We start from the raw sequence: 12114 nt of genomic DNA, 5'->3' as shown, positions 1-12114 counted from the left end.
AAGAGAACACGAGGAGAGAAAGGGCCTGTCAGGGTGGGAGCCCATGGGACACAGAGGTAAGACCAGACATAGATTCAAGCAGCTGTTGGAGAGAACAAATGGAAATGAAATGAAAAAGCAGTGGGAGAATGAGCTGTCACTACAGACAGAGAAATAAGAAGTGAGTGCAGCTATCAGCCATAGATATGATTACCTCTGCACCCTAAGCTTGCAGGCCAGGGAATCTGCATGCCAGTCTCCGCTTGCTGAGCGGGAGTTTTCTTTTGATAATCTTCGGTTTCAGGATACTGGAGGCATGAATCTGGCCAATGACTTGACACCCTTGTGTGTTGTCTGCTGAGCCTTCAAGTGCATCATCTTCCATCTGGGGAGGGTTCTTCATCCGCAGTGAGGGCTCTACAACCAGCTCTGAAAATAAAACCACAGCCAATAGGATCCACTGGCACCCATGATCTTACTGTGACTTTCTCTTCTACCCAGAGGACATCAAATCAGGAAAGTGGCCTTGGAGAAGAAAGTCCAAAGGGTGAGGGGAAGCCAGTAGAGTCACTTTAATATTTTCTTTTTTCTTGATCTTTCCTACATTACTGAGCAATGGTAAGATTGCCAGGAGCCAGAGGCACTGCCAATTCACAAAACTATTCAAGAAACGTAGGCTTAAGAAACACAAATAGCTTCCAGATAGATAAGGCAAAGGCAAGGAAATAACACTGTATGTAGGGTATGCTTTGGGGAGAGCAGAGATTACAAAAATCAAGTTAAATCAGAGCTGGGTTCAAACAGGAGATGGGAATGGAAGGGTCTGGCAGGGTGGCAGCCCATGTGGCACAGAGGTGAGACCAGACAGAGGTGACAGCAGCTGATGAGAGGAAAGAACCAGGAAGACTAAACCTAGTTAATTTACAAAAGATGTATCATTATATGATTTACTGCGTATTTATATGCACCGTAGATAGCATACACACCAGATATGCATAGTCACACATAATAGGACAAATGATATAAATTGGTACATGTTAATTTAAAGAAATGCATGTATCTGTACATGCAGGTTTAAAGAAGAAATGTTATATAGGGATTTTGGAGAGATTGAATGTAACAGTGTCATCACTATTCTAGTCTATTTAAATTGGAAAAAAAATTAGAGACATGAGAAGAATGAGAAAGAAAAGGTGTGAGAGAAACAAATGACCTGGTAGACAGCAGGGAGAAATCACCAGGTGAAGCAAAATATTAATGAAACAGAAGGCATTTACTCTTTTTTCTTACCTGGGGCCTGGTTCAGGCTCTGGACTCCAGGGAAAGTGTGCAAGAGGGAGTGTGTCTGAGCCAGTGGGGTGAGTCTTGGCTGGGGGCGTGAGAATCCATAGATAAGCAAAGGAGAGTCCAGTGGGAAGAAATCAGTTTAAGTCATCTCAGCACGTGTCAGGGACTGCGTATCCCCCGACACTCCCTGAGTGCCTTTCATGTGTCCTCTCCATGGGTCCAGATGGTGCTCATTATCTCACCCAACGCTCCCTCCTCCTGAGGACAGGGGTCCCCTCATTCCTCAGTGAGGGCATCGCTTGACAGATGAGCACCAGGCAGCCCCAGGGGCTCCAGGAGGAGATACTGAGTGGGACGGAGAGTGAGAATGAACACGGCCCAGGATTTTAAGGAAATCTGAGCAGAAGTGGATCCCTGTGAGATGGAAACTGAGGACATGGCTGTGAACATGAGTGGAGAATTTAAACTAAATGGAATTCATAAAAGAGACTGATATGAACACTTTCCATATGAAAGTTGCCCTTTTATTTCAAAAAAAGCAGAAGAAAAAGCAGAAGAAGCTGGGCATGTCAGGAGACTGAGTGTGGGCCCAGGATTTACACTGTTACTCATTGTGCCTCATAGGTTGTTACTGAAAGTGCCTGATAGGGGAAAATTGGCTTCATGAGGGATGGGGAAGGAGAGGAAGAAAACTGGCAGAGGAGTCTGTGTGAGAAAGGAAAGGAAGAGGGGCCCTAGAAAGCAGAGATCTTCATAACTGCTCTACCTCACAGGAGACATCATCCATGAAGTCACTTTCTAAGTGTAAATTTAGCTGAAAGATCTTAAAAGGATTAGATAACACCCATTCATAAGTTTATTAGGCAATTCTTATGGAATCAAGCCCTTTGGAAATTATCATAATTAATATTCCCAACAATGATTGCAGGTAGATATTATTTTTCAGATGAGGGAACAGAGATGTAAACAGCAAAAAGACAAAAACCTTGGCCAAAGTCAACAAGCAGAAAGTGGCAAACCCAGGACCTGAGAGCAGATTTGGTCCTAAGCTCCAGGCCTTTGCTCATCTCACTGGGTTGTAGCATCGTGAATTTCAGCTTGACCCTGAGGAAGCATGGGAGGCCCCATTCTCTCCTCCACCCACAGCACTGTGACCACCAACACCTGGATTAGAGCTTCATGACTCCGTTTCCTTTCCTACCTTGGAAGTTCCATTGGTTCCCAGAATCAGTGTTGGCTGTGAAGCTGCAGGTGGTGGAGGAAAGGCCCCACATGGCCAAGCCATTCCCTTGATCCAGCTGTAGTCGCAGACAACTGGGCAAACAGGGTGCTTCGTTCCAGCTGTGCATGTGAAATGTGCACCTCTGACAGGTGGTGGCTCAAGTCTCCACTCCAAGTCCCTTGGGGACAGACCGTCTTGGTGGGAGCTGAAAGGAGAAGGGGCTTCAGTAGGAATAATCTGAGTTTTCCCTTTGTTAAGCACACCCAGAACACCCATCCCCAATGTCCCTGCAGTCAGTAAAGCCACCCAGTGACCCACGCCACACAGACAGACATCATGTAAATGCAGGTGACGTCACCTTTCCTGTCTGTGCCTGGGGATGCTGACATGGCAGGGGCCCAGGCTGGGGTGTCCCTGAAATGAAAAACCTTTGCTTCAGCCCAGAGGGCTTTGGATTGTCTAACAAGACCATCATGATTATTCTGTTATTATTCAATTCTTTCTTGTGACAAGAGGGAAGGTTCTAGAGAGGCCTCAGAGCACAGGAGAGGAGGAGCTGTTTTTCTTCACACACAGGGATATAAGAACAGGCCAAGAGTTAGAGCTGCGAGGCTTTGAGAAAGAACCACGAAAAAGGGGGCTGGGATGCTACAGACCAAACACTAAGTGAGGCAAACTTTTATGGGTTCTGGGATACTTTGAATTTCCCATTGACTATAATGGTTTGACCCTCTACCCACACATACCCATCCTATTGCCATATAGTGGGTGTCAGCAGACAGAGGCAATGTAGGAGAGGGACCAGTCCCTTCCCAGAAATTCAGGGGCCACAAGAGCCACAGATCAGCACGTGCGGTTCCTTAGGAAGGCCACAGAGGACACGATCCTCACATTACCCACTGCTCCAGTGGGGTTCGGGTGGCACCCCTTAAACAAATTTTTTCCATTTCCCCCGGGAGAGGAATAGCATTCTGAGTGGACTAAGAAAAGACTTCCAATGACCTTACGCCAGTCCAGGTTGGGCTCAGGATGGGGACGGGGCCCGCGGGGCCAGATCCACGTTGCTGGGGGTCCTCTCTCTCCTCCCCTCTCCACATCCCCATTCTCTGCAAGGTTTTCTAAGTTTTCTTAAAAACGCCTCAGTGTCCTTAGCTCTAATATGCAAATGCCACTGCCCACTTGGGAGTGTCCTTTGAGACTTGAATGGGTTATAGCAGGAGAGAGCTTGCTTGCAAAGGGGCAGGGCATAGAGCAGGTGCAAGGTCAGTGTGTATTTTAATTGTTTCATGAATCACTGTGATTCTAGAAAGGCATTTGCTGTTTTGAAACTCAGGGAGAAATGCAAAACAGGAATGGGGATGGTCCCAGTATGAAAGGCACTTACTGACCAAAATAGAATAGAGGCCAACGTCTTTGTTGCTAGTTTCTTTCTTTTTGTGTGTGTGCCTGTGTGTGTGTGTGTGTGTGTGGGTGTGTGTCAGTGTGTGTGACACAGGGTCTCACTTTGTTGCTCAGGCCGGCGTGCAGTGGTGCAATCGTGGCTCACTGCAGGCTCAACTAACCAGGCTCAGGTGATCCTTCCACCTCAGCCTCCCGAGAAGCTGGGACTATAGGTGTGTACCACCATGCCCTGCTAATTTTTTTGTAGAGACAGGGTTTCACCACGTTACCCATACTGGTCTCAAACTCCTGCGCTCAGGCGATCCACCTCCTTGGCCTCCCGAAGTGCTGGAATTACAGGTGTGAATCACCACACCTGGCATTTTTGCTAATTTTATTACAACATAATCCAATATACTGGGGGACATCACAGAGTTACTTGCTTTTACTAGAAGATAATGTAATGGGTAAAATCCCCAACAATCCACATAAAATTCCCAGAATTGAAGTTATAAAAAAGAGAATGAGCAAGAAGAAATGACAATTGGATTTTGTTTTTTTGTTTTTTTTGAGATGGAGTCTTGCTCTGTGGCCCAGGCTGGAGTGCAGTGGCTGGATCTCAGCTCACTGCAAGCTCCACCTCCCGGGTTTACGCCATTCTCCTGCCTCAGCCTCCCCAGTAGCTGGGACTACAGGCGTCCGCCACCTCGCCCGGCTAGTTTTTTGTATTTTTTAGTAGAGACGGGGTTTCACCGTGTTAGCCAGGATGGTCTTGATCACCTGATGGTGATCCGCCCGTCTCGGCCTCCCAAAGTGCTGGGATTACAGGCTTGAGCCACCGCACCCGGCCGGATTTTGTTTTTACACATCCTGTGGAGCTGCTATCTCAAGGGGCACTTGCTCAGAGGAAGGGTTTTCTGGACGTCATGGGGACAGGAACCACTCTGCTTTGCTCATCGGTTATACCAGAACGTCATGAGGGACACTAGTTGTTGATGATTTTCATGAGAATGTAGCACTGAGACCAAAACTTGATTGAAGCTAAAAACCCACACGTGGAGAAAACCACTGGAGCTCTGCAGAGGATGCAAGCCTGGCCACGCATAAAGGAAGGGACGCTGGACTGCGTCAGTGGAGGGAAGACCCCTCAGAGGAAGTAGAGCCGCAGTCCCCAACCTTTTTAGCACCAGGGTCTGGTTTCATGGAAGACAATTTTTCAGGGACCAGGGTAGGAGGGATGGTTTTGGGATGATTCAGGCATATTACATTTACTGGGCACTTTATTTCTACAAATATTACACTGTAATATGTAATGAAATAATTATACAACTCACCATAATGTAGAATTAGTTGGAACCCTAAACTCGTTTTCCTGCAACTAGATGGTCTCATCTGGGGTGACAGTCACTGGGAGACAGTGACAGATCATCAGGCATTAGATTCTCATAAGGAAAACACAGTCCAGATTCCTGGCAGGTGCACTTCACAATAGGGTTCGAGCCCCTGTGAGAATCTAATGCCCCTGCTGATCTGACAGGAGGTGGAATCCAGGCTGAAATGCTCTCCCACCGCTCATCTCCTGCTCTGCGGCCCAGTTCCTAACAGGTCATGGACCCATAATGGCCCATGGCCCCAGGGCTGGGGATTTCTGAAGAAGAGAATCTAGCTTGGGACACAGGAATCATGAAACAGGCCTCTAAATAATCGGGAAAAACTCCCAGCATATCTGGATGGCCAGAGAAAAGGGCATGTAGTTAGCAACATAATTTCAGGAAAGAGAGTTTCCCTATCTTAAAGAAGGAGGTCTGTTATATAAATTTCTTTAGCTAAGCTACTGTGGCCAAGACTTTGCAATAAGGCCTCACCACACCCCTCTCTGGCCTATTTTGATACCCACAGCCTGCTCTTCTGAGAAGGAGCCAGGTGACAGAGGAGGCACTTGGGACAGCAGAAGAGGAAGTTCTACCCAGTGGATATCTGTGCTTAAAACTGGACCCAAGAGCCAAATTCGAAACAGGCTCAGTGTATAGGGCGTGCCTGCAGAGGTGGTCTCTCTCAGCTACACAAGTTGCAGAAACAAAACATATAGAGGCTGCCTGGAAGGACACTGGAGTGACCTCCAGGCTGGAGTACTCACAGGCTATATCCAGAGCAGAGCAGGCAAGTTGATCCTCCAATGAGGACAAGGTGCTGCTATAAGGCTGATGGCAGTCAGATAGGTCATGATGAACTAAAGGAGTCAAGTAAACTTCATCCATGGAGTCCTCTGGGATTTCCTGCTCCTTCACCTCTGGAAGCTACTGGCTGAGCCTGGGGTAAAGAAGACAGAAGATAAACGCCAGACAGAACCAACACCACTGCGCCCAGCTGGTTCTATAGGGAGGCCCTCAGGAAGACCCAGAGGAAGCAAAGTACAGTCCCCTCAGGGAGATACAGCCATCCTTCCCTGTCTCGAGCAGGAGACAGAGCATGAGAGGCTTTCAGTGCACTGGGCGGGAAATGAGCTGGGGAGGAAGGAGATGGAGTGATCCCTGTGCATACATTTTCTTGAAATTAGCATCATTGGCCAAATGAATACAGGCTCTTGAGTCTTCACAGAGTTCCTGTATCCTCAACATATCTTGTTCTCAACATTGTAGCATGATATGCATTATTTTCATTAACTTTCCTGCTGTCAAATACTTGTAAACATGGTACTGTCAAATACTTGTAAACATGGTAATGCCAAGGAGGCAGACATCAGGTGTGCAACTCCACTTTAATCAAAAAGGACAGAAAAGGGGACTTTAGAAAATGTCTGTGACTGATCAGTTCAACAGTCAACTGAATGCAGATTAATAGAATTGAAAGGAATTATTAAGGAAGAAATACAAATACAGGTGTACAATGAAAAGAGTCAACCTTATGAATACGGCTATTTCATGGTTGGCTGAACAGATGGAACAGGTATATTCTGCACACTCTGATTTTCCCTGCATCCGAGACTCCAGATATCAACACTGAATTAACTGTCCATGATTCCTCAGAGTTACCTGGGGCGCGGTGGGTCTTGATCTTCTAGCTCCTCTTGATCCTTTTCAATTTCTGCAAGTAAATTCAGACAGAGACAGACACATTAAGCAGGTTCCCCTACACACACAAACATTCCACTGTGCAGTCCTAACACAGGAACATCAGTTTCCTCAGTGGGAGAACAAGACAATGTGAGAGAAATATTCCAGGAGGCCTGAGGTCCTGTCATGAGAGAGATGCCTTGGTTTTCTTCCCTGAGCCTAGGAATGAAATCTCCCTGTTCTGGTAGATCATTATCCCAACATGAACCGTCCTGATTTTGTGCAAATAGTTATGCAATTTTTTCACATCAATTCAAGGCAAATACCTCAATTGCTTTCTAAAAGGAAAACTGCAATATTCAGCCTTCAGTCATCAAATACCCACATTGTTCATGGTGGCAAGGAGTTTAGACACTGAAATTAGAATGCAGGAGAGAATATACAGACCCTCAAATCAAAATGAATCTTTGGTACTACAGAGAGACATTGGCATTTCGTGATATCTAGGAGTGACAAGGCCCAGTCTTGTTTCTAGACACATAACAAAAGCAAATGTACTGCTCATCTAAAACAGGCCAACATCAAGGACACAGAGAATGAGGCTAGGTTCTTTAAAACCTAGGTAATATCTTTAATGAAAAGTAGACAAAGATGCCACTGGCCTTGGGCTGGCATAGAATCTCAAAGGACATGGCTGGGGAAAGAAACTTGTAAGGAACACAATAGCTGGCAAGACGAATCTTATTCAGATTAAGAGGCCTGACAGATACCTGTTGGGCACGTGCTGCGTAGGTTGGTGTGAATTTGTCAACGTCGTGACAGTGGGCCAGGGTGACACAGGCCTGGTCTGAGATGAGGAAGAGAGCAAAGCTCACTGACCCACCCCATGTCTGTGCCTCCAACTTGATTTTTGATTCTGATGCAAATCTGAATCTGTCTGTGAGTCCTGCCCACCCCAATGACACGTCTCAGTCCAGCCAGGGGTGCAAGGATTACGGAGTCTACCTGGGACACCAATTGGAGATTTATCGTGGTCACAATGGAGTACTCACTGTCTACAAGAGCCAAGCTGACTTGCTTGTCTTCAAAACAGTACGAAGTGCTCCAATAAGGGCGATTGGAGTGAGGTAGGTCAGGAAGGATGGAAGGAGTCAAGCAACATCCATCCAGTGACTCCTGGGGGACTTCACGCTTGTCCACTCTCAGCGGTCTCCTGCTGAGCCTGTAAGGTAGGAAGGAGTAAGGATTAATCCAAGGAGTTTCACAGCCCTGCTGGATTCACGTGAGGCAGGAGGGAGTGATGGCAGAAACAAATGGGGCAGCCCATTAAAGAGTTCAATATTCTCCCCTTCGTGGTGGGTCACAGTGTGGTTGCCATGTGGTAGGTTGAGAGAGAGAGAGAGAGAGAGAGAAAGAAAGAAAGAAAGAGAAAGAAAGAGAAAGAGAAAGAGAAAAGCATCAGGAGCTCAGCAAAGTGGCCAGATCAAGATTTTCTGAGGAAGGAGAATGAGTCTTTCTGTATGGTGCAGTCGTAACTTACTGAATATCCTGTTCCATAACAGTGGCTTCATTCCTTTCTTTTAAATGGTGTTACATTTTATGTGTAGTGACCAATTAAACATAGCTTTTGAGGCATGATGATGGTCCCAAAATCTCATGCCATCAAGTCCTTCTTCTCTCATTACTATGTGTGGTATAATAATAATTTTTTTCTACCTAATTTCCTTGCCTTGAAATGCTTAGCACTGTGTTACTGCAAAACCAGCAGAAAGCAGATATGAATCTCAGGCTGGTTGAAAACATAAGAAGAGATAGCTGCTTTACAGAAATCTGTGTGACTGATTAGTTGTTCACAAGATCAACTGGTTTTATGTACTGAACCTGAGAAGTTAATACGAAATGGCCAACAATGCAGTATCACAATGAAGATGTAAAACATGGTTAGAAAGGATCATTTCTGCTTGGCTGAAGGGATGAATTAGGTATATTCAGGAGTTTCTGGTTTTCTGTGGATATGAGTTCCACAGGGGTCACCCTGAATTGAGAGCCCTGATTATTTTTTTAATTACCTGGGATCAACGGTTTCTTTTCCTTTCCCTTCTTCAAGATTATTTTGCTTTTCTGCAAGTAAATTAAGAGAAGACCAGTCACATGAACTTGATTCCATTCAAACATACACAACCTTGTGTCCAAACCTACCTAGGGGCATAAATATACTTGCTGTGATAACAGGCTATTGTGAGATAAACTTTCCAGGAGGCCTCAGGGTGAGCCTTGTGAGAAGTCACTAGGTTTGCTTTCCTGAGCCATGGAGCAAATCTCCCTGATATGACAGGTCATCATCACAGTCCCTTCAGTCCTGAGTCACAGCAAAATGTTAACCATATTCTATTTACTAACAGATCCTGGAAATCTACTTAAATGCTTCCTAGCAGGTTACTACAGTATTCAGCATGTTTCCTTCAGATAAGCTGTTATCGGTGTTTTTGTAGAATTTACATTTAGAGGGACACATTAAATCAAAAGAATCTCTAATGCTACATGGAAACATAGGCCTTTCATGTGGCAGGGAATTCCAGGGCCCAGCCTCCTTTCAGAAACATACAAAATCTAATAGTGGTGTTATGTTCTGGTACTCAGAGACTTCTTAGCTAAGACAAGCCTGCTAAAAGGGGAGATAGTCTAGCCTGAGAGAAGTGAACGAGGGTAATGACAGCTCCAAGAATATAGATAAGGCTGCCAGCGGCCTTGGACAGGCAGAGAAACTCAGGTTGTTTGGGAAGGAAAATTAGAAGTTTTCATGTGAGATGACAGATGAAATCTAAATCAGGAGGACTGCTGTATACATCCTGCACCCACGCTGCAGAGGTGGGTATGAATTTGTCAGGTCAACCTTGGGTACAGTGATTTGACAATGGGGCAAAGATGAAGGACAATGTGTGGTTTTGGACGAGGATGGAGCACAACTCTGACTCCTAGGATGCCTTCCTTCAAACTCAATCCTAGAGCCCGGTTCTAACCAGTGTATAAGCATAGTGTCTTCCTGAAGGTATGACATTTGTCATTACGGACAGAATGTGGGGTGCAAAGAATATGGAGCCTACCTAGGAAGCCAAGTGGGGTTTCATCCCATTTTGAATTGGAGTAATCCCTGGCAACATCCTGAGCAGAGCAAACTTTCTCTTCATCCAGTGCCAAGAAAGTGACTTCATGATGTAGGGAAGAGTTGGATATGTCATGGTGTCTAGAATGAGAAAAAACACATTCCTCTGGTAAGTCCTTCAGGACTCCCTTCTCCTCAGACTCCTGCACCCTCATGATGAGCCGGGTAGGATAGGAACGACAGCAGATTAGATCAAGACAGACTCAACAGCATAGCATCTCAGGTGATTTGATGGGACACAAAGGGAGTGGTCAGAGAAAGTGAAGGGGGAGTCTCTCCAAGAGAGAAAAGTCATCCTTCTAAATGTGGGGTGGATGTGACTGCCCTGGGGACAGAGCAAACTCGAGCAGCAGGTGCTCAGGGCACTTGCCACAAAGGAGCTGCTGCAGGAGACCCAGACTCTCCCTGTAAACTAGCAGCATGACCTGCAGCAGAGAGAACTAACACAGGCCTTCATTTCCTTCACACAAATGGCATTGACATTTACATGCAGCATCTAAGTGAACAGAGCTCTTGAGGCATTCCAGACACACAGATGCTGTGTTTTTAAGTTCCCCCTTTTTCAAATTTTGACATCATATGAAATTTTTATTTTTAATTTTCTCTCTTGCAGCTAAGTAGTTGCCAACATGCTGACACAAAACAGAGAGAAAGCAGATATGCAGGATTAACCACATGGGAGACCACAGGTGAGATCAGGAAGTCCGTGTTTAGTCAGTTCACTTGCCTCAACTGATTGTCTGTTCCTATGCTTGAGCAGGATTAAGAAATGAAAGCTATTCAAGTACCGCAATAAAGAAGACAACATTGTTAAAGGGGTAATTTGCAGTTGGATGAATGGATGAGACAATTCTATTCGTCACTTCTATTTTCCCTGGATCCGTGGTGTCCAGGTAACACTACTGAACTAACATCCCACAAATCCACAGTTACCTGGGGGGCACTGATGCTTTCCCCTCCTCTTCCTCACGATCATTTTGATTTTCTGTAAACAAATTCAGAAGAGCAGGTCACAGTAAGGAAATCACACTTCACACAAGCCGAAATCAGTGTCCAGTCATGGCGCAAGACATAAATATCGTCAGTGTAAGAATGTGACATTTTGACAGGAAGGTTCTAAGGCACCGTAAATTAAGTCTTGTCAGAAGTAGATGAGCCTTCTTTCCAGGCCCATGGAACAAAATCTCCCTCATCTGGTAGATAATAATCACCTCTCCTCTGATCTAAGTCTGCACCAACAGTTAAACAAAACTTTTCTCACAAGAATTCAAGAATTGCCCTAACTACTTTCCAGAAGTGTTGTTGCAATACTGATTTATCTCATCATACATCATGGTCAATGAATGGTTAGAGAAATTTATATAGGAGACTGAACTGATGGATAAATTCTAACAGCTCCTGCATAAAAATGGATCTGTGGTGCTATACAGAAACATTGGCCACTCATGGGGTGAAGAACTCAGGGCCCAGCCTTGTTTAGGGAAACTTACAAGCAAGATAAAGGTAGAAGCGTTTATGTCCTGCTTTCAAGGTGACTGCTTAGCTGGGACAAGCTGACCTAAAGGAGACCGAGCCTGGGGCTGAGAACAGTGAATCCAGAGAAACAACAGCTCCAAATACACAGGCAAGACTGCCAGCGGCCTGTGACAGGCGTAGAAACTCCATGAACATTGTTCAGGGACACAAATCATTATTGCATGTGACAAGAGACATAGGAACCGAGCCGGGAGGCCTGACAGCTACCTCCTGTACACAGATGGCTATGACTTTGTCACACCTGCCTGTGGTCCAACATGATCACATTGGGGCCAGGAAGACAAAGTGATGCCATGGGACAAGGAGGAGAGGAAAGTTCTCTGACCCTCGGATAACTGTGTGCAATATTCCCTCATAGCTTCTTTTCTTTTCTCTCCCTTCCCTTCCTTTCTCTCCTCCTCTCCTTTTTTCTTCTTTCTTTCTTTCTTTCTTTCTTTCTTTCTTTCTTTCTTTCTTTCTTTCTTTCTTTCTTTCTTTCTTTCTTTCTTTCTTTC

At 45.5% G+C, this 12114-nt stretch overlaps 1 protein-coding gene across 1 annotated transcript in view; it reads right to left on the bottom strand.

Moving 5' to 3' along the window:
• Window positions 1–202: 202 nt before the first annotated feature.
• LOC105506921 (neuroblastoma breakpoint family member 6-like) overlaps window positions 203–12114 on the bottom strand; it is a 17948-nt gene continuing 6036 nt past the window's right edge. The window contains 9 exon segments of the mRNA XM_011935224.1: window positions 203–408; window positions 2468–2588; window positions 2590–2693; window positions 6006–6178; window positions 6901–6952; window positions 7974–8143; window positions 8991–9042; window positions 10026–10165; window positions 11018–11069. Of these exon segments, the coding sequence (XP_011790614.1) occupies window positions 203–408; window positions 2468–2588; window positions 2590–2693; window positions 6006–6178; window positions 6901–6952; window positions 7974–8143; window positions 8991–9042; window positions 10026–10165; window positions 11018–11069 (1070 nt within the window).

This window comes from Colobus angolensis, unplaced genomic scaffold (assembly GCF_000951035.1).
Source record: "Colobus angolensis palliatus isolate OR3802 unplaced genomic scaffold, Cang.pa_1.0 Scaffold141, whole genome shotgun sequence".
In the NCBI taxonomy this organism is placed as follows: Eukaryota; Metazoa; Chordata; class Mammalia; order Primates; family Cercopithecidae; genus Colobus; species Colobus angolensis.
Note: the sequence above shows the minus strand (reverse complement) of the source record. Positions and strands in the feature narration are given on the sequence as shown.